Source organism: Pseudonaja textilis, chromosome 2 (assembly GCF_049901715.1).
Source record: "Pseudonaja textilis isolate UNSWEBS1 chromosome 2, rPseTex1.2, whole genome shotgun sequence".
NCBI classification, from domain to species: domain Eukaryota; kingdom Metazoa; phylum Chordata; class Lepidosauria; order Squamata; family Elapidae; genus Pseudonaja; species Pseudonaja textilis.
The window spans coordinates 126,617,724-126,644,744 of record NC_141991.1 but is presented as its reverse complement, the minus strand read 5'-3'; the positions used below and the strand labels follow the sequence as shown (position 1 = coordinate 126,644,744).

General features: G+C 38.7%; 2 protein-coding genes across 5 annotated transcripts in view; one reads left to right on the top strand and one right to left on the bottom strand.

Annotated features, from left to right (window-relative positions):
* The window catches only part of ATF1 (activating transcription factor 1), a 40,886-nt gene extending 31,938 nt beyond the window's left edge, over window positions 1-8,948 (top strand). For all 4 annotated transcript variants that reach the window (XM_087925173.1, XM_026717382.2, XM_026717383.2 and 1 more), the window contains 3 exons: window positions 120-284; window positions 5,106-5,259; window positions 6,249-8,948. In XM_087925173.1, the coding sequence (XP_087781299.1) occupies window positions 120-284; window positions 5,106-5,259; window positions 6,249-6,393 (464 nt within the window). In that variant the 3' untranslated portion in view covers window positions 6,394-8,948. The remainder of the gene's footprint in view (window positions 1-119; window positions 285-5,105; window positions 5,260-6,248) is intronic.
* A 7,073-nt stretch (window positions 8,949-16,021) lies between these two features.
* On the bottom strand, window positions 16,022-25,742 carry LOC148127067 (transmembrane protease serine 12-like). The gene is made up of 5 exons (XM_087923089.1): window positions 25,503-25,742; window positions 24,233-24,434; window positions 20,090-20,355; window positions 17,209-17,351; window positions 16,022-16,264 (listed from the first exon to the last, which is right to left on the bottom strand). The coding sequence occupies exons 1-5, from the start codon at window positions 25,603-25,605 to the stop codon at window positions 16,022-16,024; spliced, it is 957 nt and encodes a 318-aa protein (XP_087779215.1). The 5' UTR covers window positions 25,606-25,742.
* Window positions 25,743-27,021: the final 1,279 nt, after the last annotated feature.

Sequence of the window (27,021 nt, the reverse complement as noted above, 5' to 3'; positions counted from 1 at the left end):
TTTAATGGAATATTCCTGGGGGACTGTCCAAAAGAAAAGAAATTTCTTGCTTAGAATTGCTTATCTTATACTATGCGCTATTCAGCATCTCCCTTGTTTTGCTCTGTCTGGTTTTGAAGTTGCCATTGCCCCAAATGGACCATTACAGCTGAGCAGTCCTGGGGCGGAGAGTGTGCAGAGCTTACAGACCTTCACAAATGCTACTGGGACTCCGTTATTGCAGTATGTGCAGACATCCGATGGCCAGCAGATACTGGTGCCAAGTAATCAGGTAGTGGTGCAAAGTAAGTATCCACTTTAAATAATTCACACAATTAATCTCTAAAAGCCAGCTGGGTGACCTTGGACCAGCCACTCTCCTTCTCTCTCTGTCTAAACTACCTCACAGGGTTGTAGTGGGAGAAATAGGAGGAGGAAGGGCGGGACATAAATAAATATTACTAGCAGTTCATTAGATATCCATTTATGGCAAGGTTGGGGAATTTCCAGCACACTTAAAGCTTTGGTGCAACTCCCAAATCCCTTCCATAATTTATTAGTAGAAATTGATCATAATATTTAGCCTTGGCAACTAAGACATATTCCTATAATGAAAGAAGGGTAACCTGTGATAGATATTATTCTCCCGGTTGCTCTGGAAAAATGCCTTAAAATTGTTATGATGCTACTTGTCTAAGGGGATTTAGCTTTTTCCCCAATTTTGGCATTCTTTTGTTCCAACTGTACCAGCCATCCTTCTGGCCAGATCTATGCAGGTTAGCCGTTTTCTTTCCTTTACCTTAAAAACATTTTTTTTTGTCACCTGGATGTACTAGGGTTGACAGGAAAGGGTTAAATCCTCATTCTGATGAAGGAAAAGCCCCCCTTCAATCTTCTGAAGACAAGGCAGATATTTTTTTCTTTTGGCTACAAATAGGCTGGGAAGAAAATCACCAGTAACAATAATAGAAGAGAATGTCACAGAAGTTAAATTAAATAGACTTCATGGTTTTTATATATAAATATAATTTGTGTATATACACACACACACACACACACACACACACAAACACAGCACAGAAGCCTGATGATGGCAGATGAGATTCTGCCAAAACGTTGCTACAACTTTAAAAGCACAACTATGACGTGGGAATACCCAAACAAAGCTGAATACCGTGTGTGTGTGTGTGTCTAGGTGTGTTCGGGTCTTTTCCCGTGTAAGATTAAGAGTATCTTGGTGATGTTTCGGTGAGGTCCCACTTGCCATCCTCAGGCTGGTGCTTTCTGCTTTGTGCCAGTGCAAGCAGATACATATATACATGCATATATACATTGCTCAATGCATATATACATATTGCTCAAAAACATAAAGGGAACACTTAAACAACACAATGTAACTCCAAGTCAATCACACTTCTGTGAAATCAAACTGTCCACTTAGGTAGCTATACTGATTGATGATCAATTTCACATGCTGTTGTGCAAATGGAATAGACAACAGGTGGAAAGCATAGGCACTTAGCAAGACATCCCCAACAAAGGAGTGGTTCTGCAGGTGGTGACCACAGACCACTTCTCAGGTCCTATGTTTTCTGGCTGATGGTTTGGTCACTTTTAAATGCTGGCGGTGCTTTCACTCTAGTGGTAGCATGAGACGGAGCCTACAACTCACACAAGTGGCTTAGGTAGCACAGCTCATCCAGGATGGCACTTCAATGCGAACTGTGGCAAGAAGGTTTGCTGTGTCTGTCAGCGTAGTGTCCAGAACATGGAGGCACTATCAGGAGATAGGCTAGTACATCAGGAGACATGGAGGATGCCGTAGGAGGGCAACAACCCAGCATCAGGACCGCTACCTCCGCCTTTGTGCAAGGAGGGACAGGAGCGCTGCCAGGGCTCTGCAAAATGACCTCCAGCGGGCCACAAATGTACATATGGCTGCTCAAACGGTCAAAAACAGACTCCATGAGGGTGGTATGAGGGCCCGATGTCCACAGGTGGGGGTTGTGCTTACAGCCCAACACTGTGCAGGACATTTGGCATTTGCCAGAGAACACCAAGATTGGCAAATTCGTCACTGGTGCCCTGTGCTCTTCACAGATGAAAGCAGGTTCACACTGACCACATGTGACAGATGTGACAGGGTCTGGAGACGCCGTGGAGAACGTCCTGCTGCCTGCAACAGCCTCCAGCCTCCAGTTTGGCAGTGGGTCAATAATGGTGTGGGGTGGCATTTCTTTAGGGGGCTGCACAGTCCTCCATGTGCTTGCCAGAGGTAGCCTGACTGCCATTAGGTACCGAGATGAGATCCTCAGACCCCTTGTGAGACCATATGCTGGTGCAGTTGGCCCTGGGTTCCTCCTAATGCACGACAATGCTAGAACACATGTGGCTGGAGTGTGTCAGCAGTTCCTGCAAGACGAAGGCATTGATGCTATGGACTGGCCCACCTGTTCCCCAGACCTGAATCCAATTGAGCACATCTAGGACATCATGTCTCACTCCATCCACCAATGCCATGTTGCACCAGACTGTCCAGGAGTTGGGGGATGCTTAGTCCAGGTGTGGGAGGAGATCCCTCAGGAGACCATTTGCCACCTCAAGAGCATGCCCAGGAGTTGTAGGGAGGTCATACAGGCACGTGGAGGCCACACATACTACTGAGCCTCATTTTGACTTGCTTTGAGGACATTACATCAAAGTTGGATCGGCCTGTAGTGTTTTTTTCCACTTTACTTTTGAGTGTAACTCCAAATCCAGACCTCCATGGGTTGATTTCCATCGATAATTTTTGTGTGATTTTGTTGTCAGCACATTCACCTATGTAATGAACAAAGTATTGAATAAGAATATTTCATTCATTCAGATCTAGGATGTCTTATTTTTGTGTTCCCTTTATTTTTTTGAGCAGTGTATACACACACACACACACACACACACACAATATAGTACTATATAATATAGTAATATATATATAGTATTGGTTTGTTTAAATATACATCCATATTGCATGTGAACAGAGTTGGTTCTGGGTATCATTCATATTAATCCCATTCACAGTACCAGTGTTGGTAATCTCCATCACATTTATCAAATTTAAGTAATCCTCATTATATTGTTTAAACATATATAGAATGTATGGGACTTTAAGGCTTTCTCCTGCCAAGGAGAGCACTAGGGGAGGCAGCTCAGCCCAGTGAATAAGCCAGAAGCAGAAGGAAAATCACGGAGAGACCAGGATGATCCATCCAACTTCCAACTGCTGGTTGTTGGAGACACCCGATAGCCTTGGTATTGTAGTTGTATCTTCTGGAGAATCTCCTCTTCCTCTTCAAATTCCTGGTAACTGCCAGGACCACACAATGCTGATGAATATAAACCATTCAGGCAGCCTTTCCATCAGTGCTGATTAATAGGTGAGATAGAAGTACCAGATGAGTTTAGAAGCAGAGAGCCTCCCTCTCTGCCCTCTTGCAAAGAGACATTTATCAAGGGAAAATACATGTATCTCCTGCTTCGCATTGCCGATGTGGCAAAGGAGGAACGTAAGACTACCATACTGGGGCCATTTGGAGCTCTTGTGTGATGGACCATGTCAGTCAGCGGAGGATGTTGGGGATGAAGCTGGCCTAGTTAGGTCCAGTATTATGGTATCCCCTCTGAACTTGACAGATGTCCCACATGGCCTTTTTCCCACTTCCTCCCATAGAATGAAGGTGGCAATATATCACCTAGTTGACATTGGCATAAAAGAATGGAAGATCTGTTCTCCCTACTCCTGTTCATGGGAGTAAAAACGGGAGCTTGGCATGTCATACTGAGTCTTAGACCACTGAACTTGTCTATTAGCCATTGAATCTTCAGGATAGGGTTTATTGAGGTGCATGACAGAAATCATTATCGAAACATCTTTTAAACTATGGTATGATAAACATGCCAGAAGCTTACCTGCTCATTTCCACAGTTTTCTTGGATTTTCCTAAGTGAAGGAACAGTCCCAGTTCAGAGCAACTTCTCTTTGAACTGGCTTCAAGTTCACATCTGGACCTTTGCATGCAAAAGCCTTCCCATTGGGTTACCATTATTTCCAGGTTAAAAAGAAGCAAGGGGTGAGAAAGCTTTTGAAGAGTCTCGCCCACCTTTCCAATAATTTCTATGTGCTTGGAACACCTTTCTTTATTATCTTATAAAGTGGGCTGGTATTATACAGAGTGTTTACCAAAACCTGAGGCTTCTGCAGGTTGAAATCCATGGCAATCATGTGCAAAAGTGTTTATAGCACAGACTAAGAAAAATCTTCAGGAAATGTTTTGTGGTGAATGTAAAGAGTTCATTCAAATTCCAAATACTTCCTTGGGAGATCTTTGTAGGGTTCTCACCTGGCCCTCTTGAGTTCATTTTTATTAATTACTGCAAACTTAATTTGTACGACCCTTCACAATTTTCCTCTCACAAGAGAATCTACAGAAAAGAGTTTCTGGCAAAGCTCAGGACCCTTCTCTTGAAAACTCCAGTCCCAGAAATGTCTCTAGTATGTCTTACTGTGGACGTTAGTATATTAGACTTACAATGAGGGTCCACTTCCTATAGCAGGTACAGGCCATGTAGCCTCTCCAGGCAGAGTGGGGAGAGGATCTCTTTTTTATTCCTACCTTACCTTTTTCAAAATTTATCCTCCCACAGAAAGCTGGTTTTAGTTCTTCCCCTAGAATGGATGGTGAAGTAAAATCTGTTACTGTAGAAAATGGTGTTTGCTATTAAGTTAAGTGTACTATCAGTATTTTCTATCATTCAGGCAGTCTTTAACTAGTTGGGAATAGTTTCTCTAATGCTTGAGTCATTAAACAATTAATCCTAACCAATTATATAATCCTACTTTTTGATTTAAAAAAGTAATGCTTGTTTAATTCCATAAGTTTTTTCCCCTTTCTCTTTCCACGTTAGAGTCCATCATTGTCAATATTTGCCTTTATTCTCAAAAACCGCAACTAAAAATGGTACATCTATTTCTTGCCCAACCCTAAACCTAGTGGAATCACTAATTTTATGTGGAGGGTGGGAATAGCAGTAGTTCAGAGTTTAAGAATCGCTGCTTTATCGTATGCTCTACTCTGATTCCTTAACAGCTGCATCTGGGGATATGCAGGCCTACCAGTTACGCAGGACGCCAACTACCACTTCCCTTCCACAAACAGTTGTGATGACAACGTCCTTGACATCTCAGTCAGCCAAAACAGATGATCCCCAACTGAAACGAGAAATTAGGCTGATGAAAAATAGGTATGTACTTTCCACTTATGTTCTGAAAAGAGATCTTATGCAGAGATTACTAATAGGTTTCAGTTTTTTATCTTGCCTAAGGAATATCATTCCCTTCTAACTAAATGCTTGTTCATATTGCTTTTTTTTCTGGTTTCACTTTATTTTTGAGTGGGAAATACCTTCATTTAAAAATGCCTTATTTTAAGAAATAAGGGGGAAAGAATTGTTTTTCATAAATAATTAAGAAAACAAAATTCTTGAAAAATAAATTTAATACATCCCCTAGAAGCTTTAGTTTTTTCACTTGTGCTTTATAATGAAAAATTTTGAAATGTTCCATCACATATATCATACATATATTGATAGACCACTTGAACTTCTACCGTGTTTTTAAATGTATCAAACTTCTGAAGTAAAATCCTAAATAGGCTTCAGACTATGTTACATCCTTCTGTGGGTACTTAGTTTGAGGCCATATTCAGTGGACATACAGTTATTTTGTTCCTTTAGCATTAGAGCATATTTATACATAGTTGCTTTTTCTTGGACTAATTTAACTGTAGAGAGCCTTGACTGTTGATTTTATTTGGTATAAAATATTGACAAAATGCTCAGCATTTATTTCAAAATTTAGTTGAAAGAATTAAATCAGATATTAGCCTAAGGAGGGAAGGGTACTATCAATTAAAAACACAAAAAAAGTTAGTCAAAGGCAAAAAAAATAATAAAAAGCTAAAAGGTATAGAATAAAATTATATACATAAAACAAACATCTAAAAGGAGGGGTAGGAGGATAAGATGGATTTAGGGGAGCATAAATTTTAGTACATAGCAGACCACGTCTATCACAATAGACACTCTAGAATGACTAAAGTATACTTTACCCGGCAAGGGAATATCCTAGAAAAATGTTAATGCCCACCATCTTCTCTAAGCTAAAGTGGAATGTTTGTAAAATATTTTGAATTTCATATTGTAATTGACATATTTTTGCTTTTGGATTTCAGAGAAGCCGCTAGAGAATGCCGTAGAAAGAAGAAGGAATATGTGAAATGCCTTGAAAATCGAGTTGCAGTCCTTGAAAACCAGAACAAAACTTTAATTGAAGAACTGAAAACTTTAAAAGATCTTTATTGCCATAAAAGTGTGTAAGAAAAGAAGGTAAAAGCTTTTTCACGAATATCAGGGGGATTTGATTTTGAAAAAATTAAAATGAAAGGTCAAAAATCTCTTCAAATTCTACAACTTAGACTCTTAAGATATCATTTGAAATTGTTGCATGGCAGAGTACCAAAAGAAAGCATGAAATTGTGTGAAGAAGCATTCCTTGGCGCAACTGGAATCTTGATTCTATCAGGCTATATGGACATGTACCTTCTGTCACTTGAGCGATTGAATTTCATGAGCTGTAGTTTAATTTTAAATGCTTGTTAACTTTTGATTGCAGTTAAATTGCAAAGAAGCTAAGACTGCCATCAGCTGTAAATGTCTATTAACATGCTTAATCAGGATATATTCACGTTTTTTCTTTAACCCATCATGCTAGATCTGTGCATGTAAATTGACAAGCAATGAACTGCACATCTGCAATGAGCATTCATATGTTTTGGTTTATGCAAAGTCCGTAAGCTTCAAATTCATGCATTCAGAGTTCCCAGTTGTGTGGTTTCTATTTACCTTTGTCATATTAGTGGATGAGGCAACCTCTGTATTTTTTGTATACCTGGAACAGTCCTCCTATAAGAAGGCTTTTCAGTTTTGTATACATATTTTCCTTCAGATTGGAAATTATAAACCACTAATTTGTTGAGACCATACAGATTATTTCAAAGGCAGACAATTTAATTTTTTAATGTGTTGTTTATCAGTATTGATAAAAGCAATGGATTCCTTGTGGTTGGAGGCACCTGAAGGCATGAAATATATATCAATCATAGCTATTCCAATTTTTTTGATGTTTTATTCAACTGAACAAATGCTTCTAGAGAATATCTTTTTGCCTATGCATTTAGTCACAGGTAAGAAAAATGTCTGAAAGACATTCACATTCAAGTGAATGTGCATCATGTATGCTATTTGAAGATGCTGTTCCTGGCATACAATGACTGAACAAATGCCAAGATCCTTAGTTCTGCCCATTTTATATCAGAAAGAAGCCAAAATTACAAACCAAAGATAATGTGCACAGAAAGACATTGAAGTACTTAATTTCAAGACTCTATTTGTAAACCTAGTAGTAATTTTTTTTTTCTAATAATTCTGATTTTTATAAAGAAGTAATCCAGCTGGAATTGATCTCAGATATATTTTTATAGTTAAAATAAATTTACCTTTTATATGGGTATTTTAGATATGTACAATTTCAGAAAGCAGATATTTTTCTCTCAAATTTTCAACTTTGTATTTGTAGAATTTTTTGAGAAACTAAAGACTTTTTCTGTGTACTTTCATCTGGCAGGGATTAATAAAAATATTCTGAATGGGAAAGGTTCCTATTGTTCATAGAAAAATGCATTGATCGTTTCAATATGAAGATGCTGTCAGGGATAATTATGTTACTTTGCTTTCTTATTTTCAAGAAATGTTAAAGAGTTATTTTGAATACCTAGTGAATGTTAAGCTAACAGTTGTTGCCACAATACTTAATCATTCCAATGATACCCTTTAAAATTATGCCATTGAATGCATTTCAATCTATATTTTAGGCCAAGATGCTATTATACTGCTGCATATGTTAAAATTCTGGGCAATTTTGAGATTATCATGATACATCATTCCATAGAAAATACTATGAAATCATTCCTTCTGGTACCAGCAGTCTTAGAGAACAGACAGCAGAATATTTCTACACAGCCATGGAAGTTACAGAAAATTGCTAATAAACTTTAAAAGAAAAATGATAGTGCCTTTCTCTCCCAAAACTGTTAGTTTCCAAGAGCTAAAGAAGAAAAGAAGCTGCATGGATTTCTGCAGTTTTGGGGTAAACGTAACAAAAAAAAAAGTGTAACCTGTACATTAGGCTTGACACATCTGATGTAACCTCCCCCAGCAAAGAAATAACTGGAAATGGGAGGCCCTTAAAAAAAAGATGTATCCCTGAAAATAAGCCATATGCATCTCTTGGTTCTGTTCTCTTTTAAAGACTGAAGGAGTGGGAGGGGGTACATACCACTTTTTATTACCTAAGTTGGCTCTAGGCAATTTAATACCTACCAGTACACTGGACTGCTGTTCACATTATTCTAACCTGATGGACAAAAAGGATTGTGAGAAGTTGTGATCCATGAATCTGGAGGATATCAAATTGCCCATCTCTATAGTTAAATTATTCTGAAAAGAGAAATTGGATTCTGGGAATGGGTATCTTTGGAAGCTCCTCTTTAGGGCTCCACTGTCCACAGGCACAATGGAGCTAGGTAAATCTCAGCAGCCAGTGCTATGTGGTAACGTAGCATAGAGGGCTGATGTTCAGGGTGAAATGTAGCCAAAGCTATTGGTTTTGCACCAGAGCTCCATAGTTATGCACTGTGGAGAGAAGGGTGTGTGTGTGTGTATATATATATATATATACACACACATACATACATATATATATATATATATGAACTTTTCCAATTATTTATCCTCACCTGAATATTGAACTCTTTAAAAAAAATGCCTATGATATATATCTATAAAAACTTTTAATAAATAAAACTTATCAAAAATTGCCTCATGTTCGTGTCTTTAAAAATAATCTCTATGGTGTGCATATATACACACACACATACAGATCAGACTGCAAAAATCCATCCTAACCAGCACACACAAACCTGGTTTGCCATATTGTTCACATGCATAAAATGGCAAACAGTTGCTGTTCATAAAGCAGAGCACTTGTGTTGCTAGTCTCTGCTATTGATCACAACCACCAAGACTAATATGGCTCCTACAGCTGGACTCCCTTCTGTACTTTTGTTAATTTTATTATGTTCAGAAGAAAACCGAAGTTTTCAGATTTAACACCAACGCCTGACATTTAACACTAAGATATAACATCTGATACCTATATTACCTTTTGCTAAACTTAGCTCAGTATTGCTATATGTAGGTTTCAAAATATATTTAATAGCAAAAAATACTTCATTATTCAGAAACTATTAAAATAATTAAATTTCAGAACAAGAAGAGGCTCTTAAAAACTGTCTGCAGCCTGTTGATGAATGATAAACATTTTGCAAAACAACATGATTTGCATTGCAACAGTATTCTTCATCACTCTAATTTCTAGTTAACAAGACTGCCAGTAATGTCCAGTGGATTATTATCAATTCAATGAAAGATACTTTCTTAATCTTAATCTTTAAACAATATGGCTGAACACTTTCAAGAATAAAAATAATCAAAAGCAATGTTTTCTGATTTGTTCAGCCTCACCGGCTCAGAAGAGCTAATACTTTTTTTCTTGTATGAAATTAAATAGCCTGCATTGTTCATCAGTCTTAAAAATGTCAGTTCTAGTTAGTACATGGATGGGGGACCATCAGGAATGACCAGAGATGTTAGATCAGGACGTTGAAAAAAATATCCTGGAAAATAGCAATGGATAATCACTTCTACTTTGCTATGAAAAAACTCTTATGTTCTCACTAGGAATTGAGCCAGGCACATGGGCATGGTTCCATTTTTTTTAATTAGCTGGAGAATAGCAATAGCAATAGCACTTAGACTTATATACCACTTCACAGTGCTCTACAGCCCTCTCTAAGCAGTTTACAGAGTCAGCATATTGCCCCCAACAATTTTACCGACCTCAGAAGGCTGGAAGGCTGAGTCAACCTTGATCCCGTGAGACTTGAACTGTCAAACTGCTGAAATCTGGCAGTCAGCAGAAGTAGCCACAGTACTGCATTATAACCATCACGACTCTTACATATCAAGACAATCTTATGAGGAATGGATGGCTTTTACAGAGGGCACTAGATGAAGCAGTTTATCTGGACATTTTCTCAGTCTGGATCCATACCAGGGCACAACACTGAAACATTGCCCCCATTTTATAACCTTTGGAAAGCTCAGGATGAAGCAATCATTCTGGCCATCCTGGGCCTCTCAGCAGCTTTCAGTACCATTGACCATGGTATCAATTTGGACTAGCTTTGGAGTTGGGAGTGAGAGGCACTGTGTTATAGTGGTTCTCCTTCCCCCATGACTGGTTCCAGTCTGTGGTGTTAGGAAAGGACGGATCAAGTGCTAGACCCTTGCAATGGGAAGGTGCCTCGGGCTTCAGCCTCTCACCAATCCATTTTAACTTCCACATGAAATCCCTAAGGGAGGTCATCTGTCACGATAGGGTTTGGTATCATAGTATGTTGATGATACCCAATTACAGTAGAACCTCTGGTCACGAACACTTCTGACCATGACCAAATTGGATTCCAATCAAAAAATTCACAAAATGTTTCAATCTAGTCTCGGATGGTGACCAAACACGACCCCTGACTCAGAAATTCCTGAAGATGAAACATTTGAAGACGAAAAAAATCACCAAAGTAATGGAATGAATTATGGTCGTGACCATAGGTTTTACTGTATATATCTCCACCCCTAGCCGCACAAGTGGTGTGGTGGCAGTGCTGGTCAAGTGCCTGGAGACTGTTAAGGGTCTGGATGGGGAAGAACTGGCTTCAACTCAACCCTGCAAGATGGAACAGCTATGGGGTTTTGCCCCCGATCAGATATTTCGTCAATGACTCTGGACAGGGTGTTCATCATCGCTACATTAGACATGGAACTTAATGAAATAAATATGGAAATGGGAATTTATAATAAGAATATTATATATTAATTGATGATTAGCAATGTATAAAAATGATGAAATGAGAATCATTATGGAAAGATTAATATCAGTTGCTATAACTAATTGATTAGATTAATGTTCTTGCAAGGTATAGATAACTTATAAGGTGATTGAAAAAATGTAATGCAGAATCTGACAAAAAATATATGTATGTGTGATATATAGTATATAGGGAGATAGAACATAGAATGAAGGTGGCTAGCTCAAATTATTAACCAAAGGGGACAATTTTGAATTAATAGAATAAGGATTGATAAAATTGCAAATGTGACAGAAAATGGTAATATGAGAAATGAACATAGGAATGAGATAAGAATTTTAGATAACATTGTAAAATAAGATATGAGAATATTTTGAGAAAAATGAAACAAGCTATAACATGAACTGGAATTGGGTAAGTTTGATATTTAATATTAATAAGGATAATGTGATATGAAATTGAATAAATAAAATGAATAGGCAACTGTGGTCATGTTTGTATTGAGATGTGAAACCTAGAACCACACTGCTTGCCAAATGAGAATTTTTTATTTAAAAAATAAAAATTGGAGAGGAAATTGAATAATGAAATTACTAAGTGTTGTGGCTCGGAGGTTTGAGCCTGCTTTGTTAGAGGACAAAGACTTGGACAATGTGGAAGAAGAGGATTTGGCTTTGAGGTTTGAGCCTGCTTTGTTAGAGGATTTGGAGTTGCCTTCCTCCCCAGGACTTTCCTCTTCAGCAAGACCTTCCTCCCTGATTGTGCCTCAGGTGTCGGCAGATAACCAGGAGAGCATATCAGAGTCTCTGACTAAGGATCAAGCTGAAGAATGCTGGCTTGATGCGAGGCAACGGCGCAGGCAAAAGTGTGAGCTGCAACGCAGAAAGAAAGGACGAATCAGAGACTGAGATGAGGGACTGACACGCCCCACAGGAAATAAAAGTGGGTGTGTTCGCTCTGGGAACTTGTCTGGGACAACGTGTTACTTAGTGAGAGAAGCTTCGGAATATCCTGTGTGCGCTTGTGATTTATATTCCTGCTTTCTTATCGGACTTGGCAGACAGCTTGTGTGAGACTGCCAAGAACTTTATCGGCTCAAGGAATTTAACCCTGTAATTACTGGACTTGCTTGCTTGTTTGTATCCAGTTGGAAATTTGGACTTCTCACCTTGTTGGTACAGGTGAGACATAACAGCTGGGTATGTTTAAATGATATGGTGGTTGGCATTAGGAGAGAGTATTGAAATGTTGAAAATAAGCAGTGAAGGATTATGACTTAATGTGAATATGTGTATTAAGAGACATGATTGGTATTAACTTTGCTTATACTAAAATGTATGATATATTGATGCACACTATTTATGTATTGTGTATGTTTAGAATGAAATAAAAAACTTTATTATAATAATAAAAAGAATTCTGGGGCAGTGAGTGATGAACATGGGTGTTCCACCAGGATATTGCAGGCATGGAGAAAAGATAGCAAGGGAAATGGAGTCTGCCATGCTTGCTAATTATTGCTGGAATCTCACCAGGGATGATCCTACTGGTTGATCCAACTCAGAAAGCTCAAACTGTCCAAAGAGCTGCTGATTCAGTTCTACAGAGGAATCATCTGCACCTCTATAACTGTCTGGTTTGGCTCTGCAACCCAACAGGAAAGATAGACATTCTCATTTGGCAAAGACAGATGGATAATTAGAATTAGAACTGCAGAAAAAGCAATTGCTACCAACCTGTCCTCTATTGAGGACCAGTATACTGCACGCGTCAAAAAGAGGGCTGTGAAAATATCTACGGATGCCTCACATCTTGGACATAAATTGTTTCAACTTTTACCCTCAGAACAACACTGTAGGGCACTGCACACCAGAACAACGAGACACAAGGACAGTGTTTTCCCGAATGCCATCACTCTGCTGAACAACTAATTCCCACAACACTGTCAACTTATTTACTGTATTACTATTATTCCTCTACTACTAGATTCCTAGTGCCTATCTCTTCCCACTTATGACTATAACCATGTTGCTTGTATCTTTACAATTTATATTGTTTTATTTGTTTCCTAGTATGATTTGATTGCTTATTGTACCCTATGACTATCATTAAGTGTTGTACCTTATGATTTTTTTAAAAACAAGTTTTATTGATTTTACAAACAAACAAAACAAAACATCATTAAACATTAAAAACATAAAAACTCTTTCCATTGTAAATCTTTACAAGGCAGGTAACACATTGCTTTATATCACATACTTATAATTTATCCCATTTCCATATAAACATGTAAATTCCCTTTACCAAATTCCACATTATTTCTCTTTAATCATTATTCAATCATATTTCCTTTCTAATTTATCTGCTATTCAATCATCACATTTATATTTTCCTCTGGCTTGTTTATAATTGTTCTCATCTAGTCTTCCTCCGAGATTTTATTATTTAATTCTTAATTGAACACACACACAAAAGACATAAACATAAAAACATAAAACTTTCTTTTAGAAAGTAACTTGGCCCCAGATTACCTCTTTTTGTATGGACTTCAATTGAATTCATGCTCTTCTTATATACCATTACCTATCTTGTTTACCATTCTATATCTATTATATAACTCCTCTTCACTTTTCCCTTCTCTCAATTCTATTTTATATATTTAATCTTGCTTTAAAGAAAAATATTTTTATATCTTTTGTCCATTTCTCCATTTACATCTGTCTCATTTCCAATATAAAAAAGAATAGTTTCCCCTGGAATCACTAATCAGAGTATGATACCTTTCTATCATTCCCCTAAATTAAAATTTAAAATAACACCTAAATCCCAATCAGATTCTGCTTAGTACATTCTACTATTTCAAAAACCAATACTACAATAATAAATCCATAACAGTCAACACATTAATCCATTAAACTCTATATTTAAACTAATATTTTAAACATTCCCTTTAGTATTTTATTAAAACTTAAAATCATTCATTATTAAACATTTTAAAGTTATACCTTAATATTTTAGTCTTTTATTAGATCTTAAAAAGTTCTGATTATCTACTTATAATACAAATACCACTATTACAATACTCATGTGTACTTTGCAGAATCCCCCCCCTTTTTTAAACCCATACATTACCCATTATCCCTAAAAACAATTTTCTTTTCTCCATCTTGTTTTATACCTTTGTAACTTTTTTCCCCCTTTTCCCTTTCCTTCTTAGCCCGCCTAAACTTTTTACCCCCTCCTCTACCTTCTTGGTTTCCCCTTTCTGTTGCATTCCTCTTTCCTTTTGCTTTCTAGCATTCTGTTGTTTTTGCATCTTATTTTTCTCTTTCATAAATATTTTTTTATTTCTTAAGTCCTTCCTTTTCGCTCGTCTCTTTCTCCTTTCTTTCTTAGTCACGCCATTTAGTTCATTAAAAATGGCTTCTTCTTCCTCGGCTTCTTCCAGCTGTTGTTTAATTTGCTGACACATGACAAGCGCCATATCTAAGAAACAAAGGGCTTCTCCCATAACATCTTTGCCTTCTTTCCTTATTTTTAAATATTGTTTTTTTAGTTCATCAAGAGATAGAGCCATTTTAAACTGTTTCTTCTTCTTTTTCTGTATCCTCTTATTATTATTAAGCCAATCAGTTATTTCCAAACTTAAAACAGCTCCCAAAAGTCCCAAAATCCCGAAGTCATCAAACAGTCCAGGCAGAGTACAAACTTCTTCTTTTTACAATTTCTCTTCCAGAGGTGAAGTCAAATTAGGGAAAGAAAAAACGTCCAGTCTGTGCTTTAAATCTTTTTTACAATTAATTTCTATTCTCTTTATCTTCAAGGCATCTCCTCCAGCAAAGTCTTAGAATAAATTTTTTTTTTTCCAAGCCTCTCCCTTCCCACTTATAACAAAGGACTTTAGGTTTTACCTTCTATTAAAAAGCAGGTTTTCCTTGTCCATTTGTTAATTCCATAAGGGAGGGAGAGTAACTTTCCCTTTTCATCACTTTTCTTCGCCGCTGAAAACATCAATCGGGAACATTGTAGCGTCCAGAAAAAAGCCAATACTTTCCCAGGTGTTAAATATGTCCTTAAGGTCCCAGTTCGACCAAGAAAAAACTTTCATTTTAAAACTCCTTCTTCTTCCTCCTGCACATTCTTTATCCAGTTGCCGGCTTCTTCATGGCGGCCATTAAGACCGCTGCTCCACCGTCTTGAGAGAAGGGGGTTATTGCCGGCTGGGGAGGGGGTTTGAGATACCCCTCAACCCCTGTCCGGATCCCCCCTTTCTTCAGCTGCCCCAACAGGGCAGCCTTAGCCTCCGAATCCGTCAGGATCGGAGGCATCAAGGCGGCTAGCACAGCAGGGATCGCGGGGAAACGCGAGTCCCTGCTGTCACCGAAGCCGACAAACTGGAAGTCATGATTTTTGACTCTTGACAAATGTATCTTTTCTTTTATGTACACCGAGAGCATTTGCACCAAGACAAATTCCTTGTGTGGCCAATCACACTTGGCCAATAATGATTCTATTCTATTCTATTCTGTTCTATTCTATTCTATATGCCCCCCTGACCCAAGCCTAGAGAACTCCACCAGCAATCTGGCCATGGGATTAAGGTACTCAGACAGGGAGGAAGGTAAGCAGGAAGTTTTTAAAAAAATCTGTATTTCAGATTAAAAATACGTGTTTAGTTTACCATAAGGGAAGAAGCAGAGCTAATAATTGTTAAGATCACATTTTATAATGTTAAATCCAATGTTAGGTATTAGAGGGGAAAAACACTTCAAAAAGTATTTTTTCTCCAAGCTACAGTTGTCAGTGACGAAGTATGAGGTCTAAAGTTAAAACACAATAAATTGCACTGATTGGGCAATATTTTTATTACATCTATTAGATAATTAAAAGTATTAGATATTGCTACATATGGAAAAAAGTTGGAAAGCTAAGATATCCCAATCCAAAAGGAGATATTTTTTTCATAAAACACTGCAGAAAACTATCCATCCTGCAGGCAGAAAGAAAAGATATGGAGCCTTCCTAGTCAGGGCTTTGTCAAATAAGATAACTTTAGTCTGTATCCACCTTCTATAAAAACCTGTTTGCAGATACACTCCTGGCAACCTTGGCCGGCCACAACCGTAACCGAAACTGCTGATCCCTACCAGGTAGTACCTGGTGAGATCTGGAATATAGCACGCAAGAGGACCACCGCTGTCTCCCTGGAACATAAGACACCAAGGAGAAAATATCAATGGAGGGAATTCTCAGATGTTAGAGGAAAACATTATTATTAGTCAACACATTTACTTAACCCACGAAGCATCCTTTGCTTAACCAGATTGTTAAATCGTAATTGGCTGATATAGTACAATCCACGAATGTATAATATTAGCTGGATTCATATGCTAAGCTGAGCCAAGTATTAGGGCTCACTGTGTGTTCTCAGCAAAGAAATTGTAAGTTACACCTTCCATGACTGGTCAGGAAGAAAAAGGTTTTCTGTAAGATACCCTCTCCTGGAAATGGGGTATTCTTGCCTTGGTTATACAGCAAAATGTACACGTTCCCCTCACTCTCTCAACATCTGATCATGAGAATGCCACTGCAGGACTCCTGAAAGTCCAGTCTTCCAATAGTAGTGGCCAAGAAGCTAATAAGAGAGGCAGCCTTGAATCTTCTTAGCTTCAAACCTGGCTGGAAGTTTAAATATTCTGATAACATCACTTTACAGGTCTTACTTTATGGCATATTTGATCACCCATCGGCCCAAGTATTACAGCTAGTGAGATGCAGAAGGGCCTTCTCTACCATTGCCCTTGCCCTCTGGAACACCTCTCCCCACCCCAAGTAAAGTCAGCTCAAATCTCCCTGACTTCTCCTGAGAGCCTAAAACCAGGCTCTGCCAGTTAGCTTATGGCTCCAACGAGGGAGCATAACAGTGGAGGTGGGCCACAGTTTAACAACAGATCCCATCTCCCACCCCCCATATTCTGCTCCCACATCCTCCCCATCAATAATTGGACTGTAGCATTTGGCTTGTATTAGCTTACTTATGTTTTTCATTTATGTAAGTTTTATCTGTTATGGCTCTAAACAGCCCAGATAAGACGGGCAGCCGATAAATTTTATAAACAAATAAGTAAATAATGAAATTCTCTTTTACCTGACAACCATCGATTCCTCCTTTTCCAGAGCCAGCACAAATCATATTGTCTTTTACCATCCCTGCATACCAGTCATGCCTATTGCAAGTTGATATTGGAATAATATCGACCTGTGCTTCTTGTAATACATCTCTTGCTCTCTCTAAAATGAAAATTAAAAACAAACCTGGAAGTACTCCTATGCCTGTCTCAGGCAAAAATGGGAAAATGTTGGTGCAGATTATTCTTGGTGCTTCATAAGTACATAAATACAATTGAGCGAGTCCAGGAGTATTTTACCAGAAGAGTACTGCATTCCTCTGTTCACAACAGGATACCCTACACCACTAGACTTGAGATTCTAAGCTTAGACAACCATGAACTAAGCTGACTAAGATTAGACTTAAGCATAGTACATAAAATCATATGTTATAACATCTTACCAGTTAACAAATATTTCAGCTTTAACAACAACAACACAAGAGCACACAACAGATATAAACTAAATGTAAATGACTGCAACCTCGATTGCAGGAAGTACGATTTCAGCAACAGAGTGGTCAATGTCTGGAACTCACTACCTGATTCTGTTGTCACCTGCTCAAACCCCCCACTCTTTTACCCTCAAACTAACCTCTATTGACCTCACCCCATTCCTAAGAGGTCTGTAAGGGGCGTGCATAAGCGCACAATTGTGCCTACCGTCCCTGTCCTATTGTCCCCAGTTATTAGTTCCTATTTCTTGTATTTAAACTTATGTTTAGTCTTGTTTGTTATATTGTAACTTTTGACAAACAAACAAACAAACAAACAAATAAGAATCTTAAACCTGACAACACTAATGCACTTTGCTTCCAACTGGTTATCCAGTCACTTGCCCAAAGAAAAATTAAGAGGTTCTTTCAGAATTTGGATATGAAATGAATTTTATTTGGCACTTAACACAGCTAGTAGGTATATAGAGAAGTTACAGTGAATCTTTCTGCCAAAGTCCCTTCTCATTTTTTCCAATGGGCAAACTGTTTAGGCCAACTTTGGCAACTTCAAGACTTGTGGATGTCAATTCCCAGAATTCCTCGGCCAACAAGTCTTAAAGTTGCCAAGTTTCAAAACTCCTGCTTTAGGCAGTATTGAGGTATAATAGTGGAAGGAAATGAAAAACCATGAATAACGGAACCAATGTTAAGCAAACTGTCCTTCATTGCATCTATGATTATGTATGTGAGCTGAGTAATCAGTTAACTTAGTGAAGCAAGAAAGATGTTACTGACATGCTCAAAGAAAAACAATACGGTTAAAAGTTGCATTATTTCTTTAAATACAGATTCAGGTGTTCTTGTCTCATGAAAGATATAAATAGGTAGAAACTAACTGTAGAAAACTATGAAACTACAGGTACTCTCTTGTTTCAATATTTATAATAGAAAGTTGATTCTGGCAGGAGAAGCAGCTTTCTGAATATAAAATTAATGGTTAAAAGGTTTGTAAAAAGGAGACTAAATATAACAGTTCATATAAAAAACAAAACCATTTTAGGCAGAAATGAAGTACTGAAACAATATTTGATCCTTATGGAAAAAATTAGGACAGAATGATCAAGGTGTAGAATGATTATAGGGCACAAAGATCATTAGCAATTCTTAGATATGAGTGACCAAGGAAAAATGTCTGAAGGAGTCAGTTGTATTCATCTGCCACGTTTCATCACTAGTTATATCTGCTCTGCAGTCCCAAGATAAAACCTGAACTAGGTAGGAACATTGTTCCCCATTTGTTAAATGCTGTGCTGTTAGGCATATTCTGTTTAAATGTCTATGCAAAGAATTTTGGATGGTCCACGCCTGAACCAACACGTCTGTTATGCACACAGTTCGCATATATTTTCTCAACAAAGACCTGGAACTGCATGCGTTTTATCCAGACATATGTGTTCTAGGGAGAGATGCCACAGAATCAGGAGAATGTGGAAAGAGGTAAGGTCACCACTGATGGAGGCTAAAGGAAGGTATAGGAGAGGAAGGCATAGGAAGACGGAGAGAAGAGTAAGCAGGTCATTTGAATACATTTAACAAGCTGACAGTGATGTATGGTTCAGGAAGGTGTGAGATCTGGAGGAACAGCAGAAATATGTTTGGCATGCTGTGTTGAATTAAAGCATAGTGGAACAGCAGCACCCAGGTAAAGAAAAGTCATGGGAAGGAGGTGTGATGGAGAGTAGAGCTGACCTTGTGCATCGGGAAGGAAGGAATGAGCCACCAAGGAGAATTTGCTGATGGGTGTGTGTGTGGGGGATTGCACAGTCCTAAGAAAGAGGGAAGCGTGAAGAAGAAACTACAAATAATCCCACCTTATGTTGTCCAATTTAAGATGGGGCAGAAAGGAACTTTGACAGGCTTTCAATATTCTGCTGTTCTGCTTCATTACAATAAAAACTATTCCTGGAATCCCTGCTGGCCTGTTTCTGGACTTAGTCTCCTTCAAAGATGGACAAGAAAATGATGGGAGGGCTGGGCCCATGGCAATGCAGAGCAGAAGGAGAGAGGGGCACAGTGTACCAGTCTTACCCTATTTAACCTACAAGGACCTTCTGGATTTCTCTAGTTTGTCTCTCAGTTCATTGGGAATATGAGGCGTGTGGAACAGATCAGCCAAACATCTGGGCATCCCCAGCTAGGAATAAGACATATTTTGTGCAAATATCACCCACCAATTAATGGTTTCAGCTGCACTCTGACTGAAGCAGACCACTCATCCTACGAATGTCTAATTTGTCTTTAAATCAAAGGGGAGTGGTATCTCATTCCTGGATAATTTCCATCCACCACCAAAAAGGAACATTCAGGTTTCAATCCAACTTTCTAATTTTAACAGGCCAAGGGAAAGGGGGAAATAAAAATTCACCTTTTTCTGTTGTCCGTCCCCATCCAGTTATAAAACATGTCATCTCCTCATTTAGAGCAACAGGGACATCAGGTATACAGATGGGCTGGATATACTGATTGAATTGGATAGACTCTATCAGCTTGAACAAAACAATGTCATTCTCGTAGGTAATCTTGTTAAAACCGGGGTGCATAATGATAGCCCTGATCCGGCTCCTTCTGGTATGGATGTGGTGTCTAGTAATATGATGCAATCCAACCACAGCTCTCCAAAACGAAGGGAACCTAGAACAGAATAAAGCCCTCGGTAGAAATCAATGAGAGCTGACTGTAGAATTGTAGCTTCCTACACCCTGAACTTGCACACTTTTTCTTACCCTTTAAAAAAAAAAGTTAATCCTTTTTAGATAATGAGAAAATAAACAAGCAAAGGGGAAAATAGTTAAAGCACAGATATAGTATCAATAAGTGGACAAAGTTGTTATTGAGAGCAAACAGTATGTCATTGATGGGATGTTAAAAAACAGAACACATTATTTTTACAATCTAAAACAGATTTTAGAGGTTTTTTAACATCTGAACTTCACGTTGAAGTCTCCACTATTTTGACATTTACGGGTATCAAAAAGATAAACAAGAACAGAATTAAAACATTATAGGTAAATATGTAGTTTCTAATTTCCTCTTTGCTCTGAGTGATATATACCAGTAATATTTATAAATTTTCATATATTTCTTCTTTTGATTTCTTGGTCAAATTCTTTTTCCTTAAAAAAAAGACATTTCAGATGTCTACATGTGCCATGCTGTATCATATGGAATATATTTGAAAGTTGTGTGGTGTTAAGAGTCCATGGAATTCAAGGGGAGGGGGATTTAGACCATTTGTGGCTATGTAGAGATCCTAGGCTGATTCCTCTCTTGACTCTGCCCCCAGGTTCTGCCTTCACCTACATTTAGAACACTGATTGCCACTTATTGCCTATTCATTATTAAATGGAGCTGGGATTAAATTAAGATAGAAAAAACACATGAAAGATTAGCCACTGACTCATAGCTAGCATCTATGCAAGTACTAAACCCAGCATCCCAAAAAATCAACTTTAAACCTATGATCCTGAAACAATAATTATTTTGGGCTTTGGACCTGAGACTTCTCAGAAAACAACTGAATGAAAAACTGCTGATGACCTTCTAACCGCTGCACCATAGAGAGTATCTTAACTTACTGCACCTCTGTGTGGTTTGCCAACTGCACAGTGGCAGATAGGAAAGCACTCCAGAGGGTTAACGTCATTGCCCAGAAGATCATTGGTTGCCCTCTCCCCTCTTTGGAACAGCTTTAAAGCTTCCGCTGCCTTAAGAAAGTTCAAAACATTCTCAAAGATCCATCTCATCCTGGGAACCCTTTTTTTGAACTATTACCATCTGGCAGACGGTACAGAATAATAAAAACAAATAGGTTGAAAAACAGCTTCTATCACAGGGCAGTAGCTCTTTTGAATTCTACTGTATGGTGCAGTGTTGGTGCAGTGTCAGAAGTTTTCAGTTCATGAGGTGAAATACATAAAATAGAATTAAGAGAGTGAATAGAAGAGAGAAAACATATAGAAAATATAGAATGTTAAATAAGATATGAAATAATATATTTGTGAGCATGAATTTGATTTATGTCTGTACAAAGAGATGTAACCCGGGGTAAGCCGCTTTCCAAAAAGAAGTTTTATGTATTTATGTTTTGTGTTATGTCTGTCTGTTTGAATTAAAACCCTAGAAGAACGTTGGAAGAGAATAATGAAATTGTAAATAACGCAGATGGATACAATGAATACATATAATTCAAGGTAAAAGAAATATAATTGAATAGAAGGAAAGGGAGAAATAAAGAGAAGTTGGGAAAAGATATGAAATTGAAGATAAGATAAATATACATATTAAATTGTGTTTGTATGGAAATATGATAATTTGGAATTATTTTGTTTTTAAATAAGATGCCTTATTTGTTTTTCCAGAAAAGATCTCTTATATTGTTATATTCTATGTTTTGTTTGTTTGTGTATTGATTTCAAAAATTAATAAAATTTGTTTTAAAAAAAAAAGAAGTTTTCAGTTCAATGTGTGGAGTGTGAAGGATGTGTGTTTGTTTTTATTTTCATGGTCATGATGTGGGCTAAAGATGATGTTTGATTTCGTTATACGAGGTGCAATGACAATAAAGTAAACTAAACCAAACTTTATGCTTTTTAACATTTATATTTTATTGGGTTCTACTAGTCTAGTTGAAATGTTAATTTATATTGCTAGTCCATTTATGATATGCCATATGCTAAATAAACTGACTTTATGGGCTCCTTTTGGAAACTGGGAAAAATTACATAAGGAGTCTGATGTTTGTTACATTCAGTATTAAAAATCCCAAGGAGCACAATAAAAGTTTCTGGAACCCTAGCCAAAGTCTCATTTCATATATTCTTGTTCTTCAGAGCTCATAAAAATATTTGGAAATAGAAATTCTGAGGGGAGTTAATATGTTTACTATTGTTTTAGAAAAGAATTCAGTACTCAAGTACAAAGGCCACAATCTCCCAAGGTGTCAAACTGGCAGCCTGCGGGCTGGGTGCATCATGTGCAGGCCACACCCACCCCAGCTCCACAAAGGCAAAAAATATCGCAATACGTAACATGATGTCGCAAGTTTGACAGCCGTGCTCTAACCCATTAGCCATGAATGAAGAGATTATTTCTCCACTTTGGCAAAAAACAAAAAAAACAACAAAAAACAGGTTTTGGTTTAGACACATTCATTTGTAAATAAAAATCTGACATAAAACAATTCACAAGAATGAAACCTAATTTAAGATTCATCTGAAGCTCCAAAATAGAATGTCAGCTAAATGTAACTGATTAAGCAGTTATAATTTTACTTCAGGCATGAAAGCTGGTTGAGTGATTTTGGGTCAGTCACGCACTGTTGGCCCAACTCACCTCACAGGATTGTTGTGGAGAAAATTGGAAGAGGAAGGAGTACAAGTAGTCCGTGACTTACAACAGTTCATTCAGTGACTGTTCAAAGTTACAATAGCACTAAAAATGCAACTTGCGACCGTTTTTCAGTTACGACCTTTGCAGCATCCCCAAGATCGCATGATCAAAATCCAGACATTTGTCAACTGGTTCATATTTATGACCGTTGCTGTGTCCCCAGGTCATATAATCCCCTTTTGTGACCTTCTGACAAGCAAGGTCATTGGGGAAGTCAGATTCATTTAATATCCATGTTACCAATTTAACAGTTGCAGTGATTACTTAACAAATGAGGCAAGAAAGGTTGTAAATGGGGCAAAACTCACTTAATAAATGTCTCACTGAACAACAGAAATTTTGAGCTCAATTGTGGTCGCAAGTTGAAAACTATATTATATATATTGAGTTGCTTATAAAAATAATAAAGGTGGGATAAAAATAAATAAAAATATGCTCGTCTCAACCTTCCCTTTCAATTGCTATCTAGATCAGACTAATTTCTTTTTTTTCTTAGGTCCAGTTTATTCTAGTCCTCCCGTTTCAGGTAGTTTGCTTCAGAGATCTCTTACTTTTGGTTCTGGATACTCTCTCACATATTTTTTTTTATCCCTTCAAGCTACTTTCTAGCTTGCTCTTCAACTTGAGCAGGGGACCTCCAAGGTTCCTTACAGCTCTATCATTAATATCAGTTTGCAGCTTATCTAGCTTCAGCTTCCTTCCTCTAATCTAGATATATTTCTTTCAGTAATATTTTCAAAGGCTGTTTTATCTTTCCCTACCCATTTTTATTTAGCTGTAGTTTTACTATCATGCTATGATATAGCTTTTGTTCATACCTATTGTACTATAGAATTAACTAAAAATCACATAAGCAAAAGCTGCCCATTTAGCTGAGCATTTTAATGTAGTGCTCTGCAGAGCTATTTCTTACCTAATCTCATTTTAAACTGGTTTGGGATAATAAAAGTTAATGTCGGCAACATATATTTTAGTAACACTAATATTTTGTTACAAGTTCAGGAGGTCAAGATCGGTTCGAAAACATATTTCTAAATTCAGCCAATACTGCAGGCTAATCAAGTTTTTTCACCCCTTCTATACTGATAAGAGTAGTTTTAAAACGGAAGAGAATACATACGTCCATTCTTTAATGCAGTGTGCAGCTGTCAACACTGAGTTGTGATTAATTAACGATCCACCACATACATGAACAAATCCTTTACCGAAATGATAAACCTCAAGACTAACTTGCCATGGCCATCCACCAAGCTGAGCATCAAGTCCACCAACAATTCGTGTCTCTGTTACTATGTCATCCACAACTGGCCTGGTTCCGCAATCTAGGAGGCAAAAAAGTTTTCTAACAGCAAGTTTTAAGGATTCACACACACACACACACACACACAAACTCCTTTACCAGCAACAGCATGTTTAAAATAGGCACTAAGACGATTAAGTAGATGATGGTTGTGTACTATGGGCACAGGCAGTCTTTTATTTTAAACCAGAAGCACATCTGATGTTGTTGATGATGTTCTGATGTTGAGGGGTAACTTGATAGCAGTATTCCAGTATTTGAGGCGCTACCACAAAGAAGAGGGTGTCAAATTATTTTCCAAAGCACTGGAGGCCAGGACAAGAAACAATGGATGGAAACTAATCAAGGAGAGAAGCAACCTGGAATTAAGGAGAAACTTTCTAACAGTGAGATCAATTAAGCAGTGGTACAGTTTGCCATCAGAAATTGTGGGTGCTCCATCACTCGAGATTTTTAAGAGTTTGGGCAGCCACCTGTCTGAAACGGTAGGATCTCCTGCTTGAGATTAGGTTGGGCTAGAAGACCTCAAAAGGTCCCTTCCGTCTCTATTCTGATTGATGTGTTCAAAATACAGGCAGCTTGAAATACACCTCCACCTCCGCATCCTTATTTCAGATGCCTTTTTTCTATTTAGACTCCCCACCGGCATATTCCTATCTATATACCTGCAAACATCCCTTCATATCTGCCAGAGCTTTTATTTCTTTCTGCTCTAGTTCTTCTTGATCGGGATCTCTGAGCAAATCTCCAGGGCACCCACCGCCACCCTGCCCAGGACGGCCGCTATGGACGTTTGCAATGATCAGCTACTTTCGAAGACGAAGAAACTTCCCGCTCCACCTTTTCAAAAGCTGGGCGGGATTTCCAATCCCCACTTGCGGAGTTCCACCTAGAGTGAGATTTGGACGCCGACCGCGAGGCGCTCTTGTAAGGAGAGGTTGTCGGGAGTTGTAGTTCTGTGGGGAAGGCCAGAGGCGCGGCGCACGTGCCCTTCGCGGCTTGAGGGGCGGGAGCGGTTGGGCCTCCTCGCTTCTTCGACGGCTGCCGCCCGTGAGGCGCCTCGAGCTCTGAGGTGGCGAGGTGGCCTTACCGGTTGTAGGGATCACGGAGGACAGGGCTTTGGGTGGGGTCTCGCTCAACAGCAAAAGCAGCAGGAATAAGGCACAGAGCGGCGCGCGAAACTGCCTCTGCATCGTCGGTCCGGACGAAAAAGGGGAAAAGACGCCCGCCTCGCTCGTCCTCCTTCCCAGCAGGAAAGGATGCCCAACGGCGGGGAGACGGCCGCGGGCTCCGCCTGGAATAGCCTTTGCGACGCGGCAACGGGAGGCCGGTTGAATCGAATGGAGGGGTGGGTGGGTGGATGGAAGGAGGAATCGTGATCGCCAGTCCCACAATCGGGTGGAGCAGAGGAAGTAAGATGATTCGCAATTTCTAGATGATTAGGTAGGTAGATTAATTATGTTAGTAGATGATAGATTGTCAGATTGATAGATGTTGGATAGATGGATAAATATTAATGATGGTAATGATGATAGATTATATGTGTGTGTGTTTTCTTAAGTTTTCGTGGGTACATACATGTATGGTATTCAGCTTTGTTTGGGTATTTTTCCTACGCCATTATAGTTGTGCTTTTAAAGTTGTAGCAAGGTTGGGCAGAATCTCATCTGCCATCATCAGGCTTCTGTATAGTGTTCATCTGTGAGTCAGACTTTCACACCCGTTTCTGTTTTAAAATTGGGGCTAGGCTACTGCTGTGCCAGAATGGTTTTTTCTTCATCCTGATTGGTTGGGAGTCTTGATCTGTGTTTATTGGTCTTGGAGTTTGCTGTGTTCTGCTTGATTGGTGTTTCTAATATCTTCTGTCTGTTTTGTGGCTTTTTTGTGTGTCTTGATTGGCTGGCAACATTTTGTTCCTGTATTGGAGGCTTTTAGTGCAGCTTGGCTCCGAGTAAATGGACGACTATCATTTGTTAGGAAGCTGGGTTTCATCTGGGTACCTGGTTAGGTTGTGTTTGAGCTGGAAGTATCAGGGGGGATCTGTTTGTGTCCAGGTGTTTGCTTGGCTTGTGGTGTGGAGATTTTTTTGTTTGTGAGTACAGGCTTCCAAATGATTGACAGTCTGGTGGAGTCATGTCTTTTATTCATGCTTTCAGGTCTTTTTTCAATCTCTATGGTTTCTCTGATAATTCTGTAGCTGGGGTTTTCTATAGTGGCTAGGGTTTTGGTGCCATTGAAGTCAATGCTATGACCTGTGGCTTTCATGTGTTGGACTAGTGAGGAAGTTTGCTCCAGCTTTTCTACTGCATTTTTGTGTTCATCCAGGCGGGTACTTATTCTTCTATTGGTCTGTCCAATGTATGTGGCAGGGCATGATGCACAGGGAACTTCATATATGCCTTGGTTTTCCAGGTCAATTTTATCTTTGAGGTTCCTTAGGATGGCTGCTATTTTCTGTCTGTTTTGAAGGCAGTCTTGATGTGATGCCTGTGTAGTATCTTACTTTTGGGGGGGGGGGGGGGGGGGGGGGGGGGGGGGGGGGGGGGGGGGGGGGGGGGGGGGGGGGGGGGGGGGGGGGGGGGGGGGGGGGGGGGGGGGTGGGGTGTTTT

Bases quoted from the DNA above. Each gene is read 5' to 3' on its own strand.
- LOC148127067 (XM_087923089.1), bottom strand. From the start codon at position 25,605: ATGCAGAGGCAGTTTCGCGCGCCGCTCTGTGCCTTATTCCTGCTGCTT. The intron at 20,356-24,232 runs GTATGTATTCTC...ATTCTGTTCTAG, and splicing joins CACTGCATTAAAGAATGGAC to GTTCCCTTCGTTTTGGAGAG. The intron at 16,265-17,208 runs GTAAAAGAGAAT...CTTATGTTCCAG, and splicing joins GAGGAATCGATGGTTGTCAG to GGAGACAGCGGTGGTCCTCT.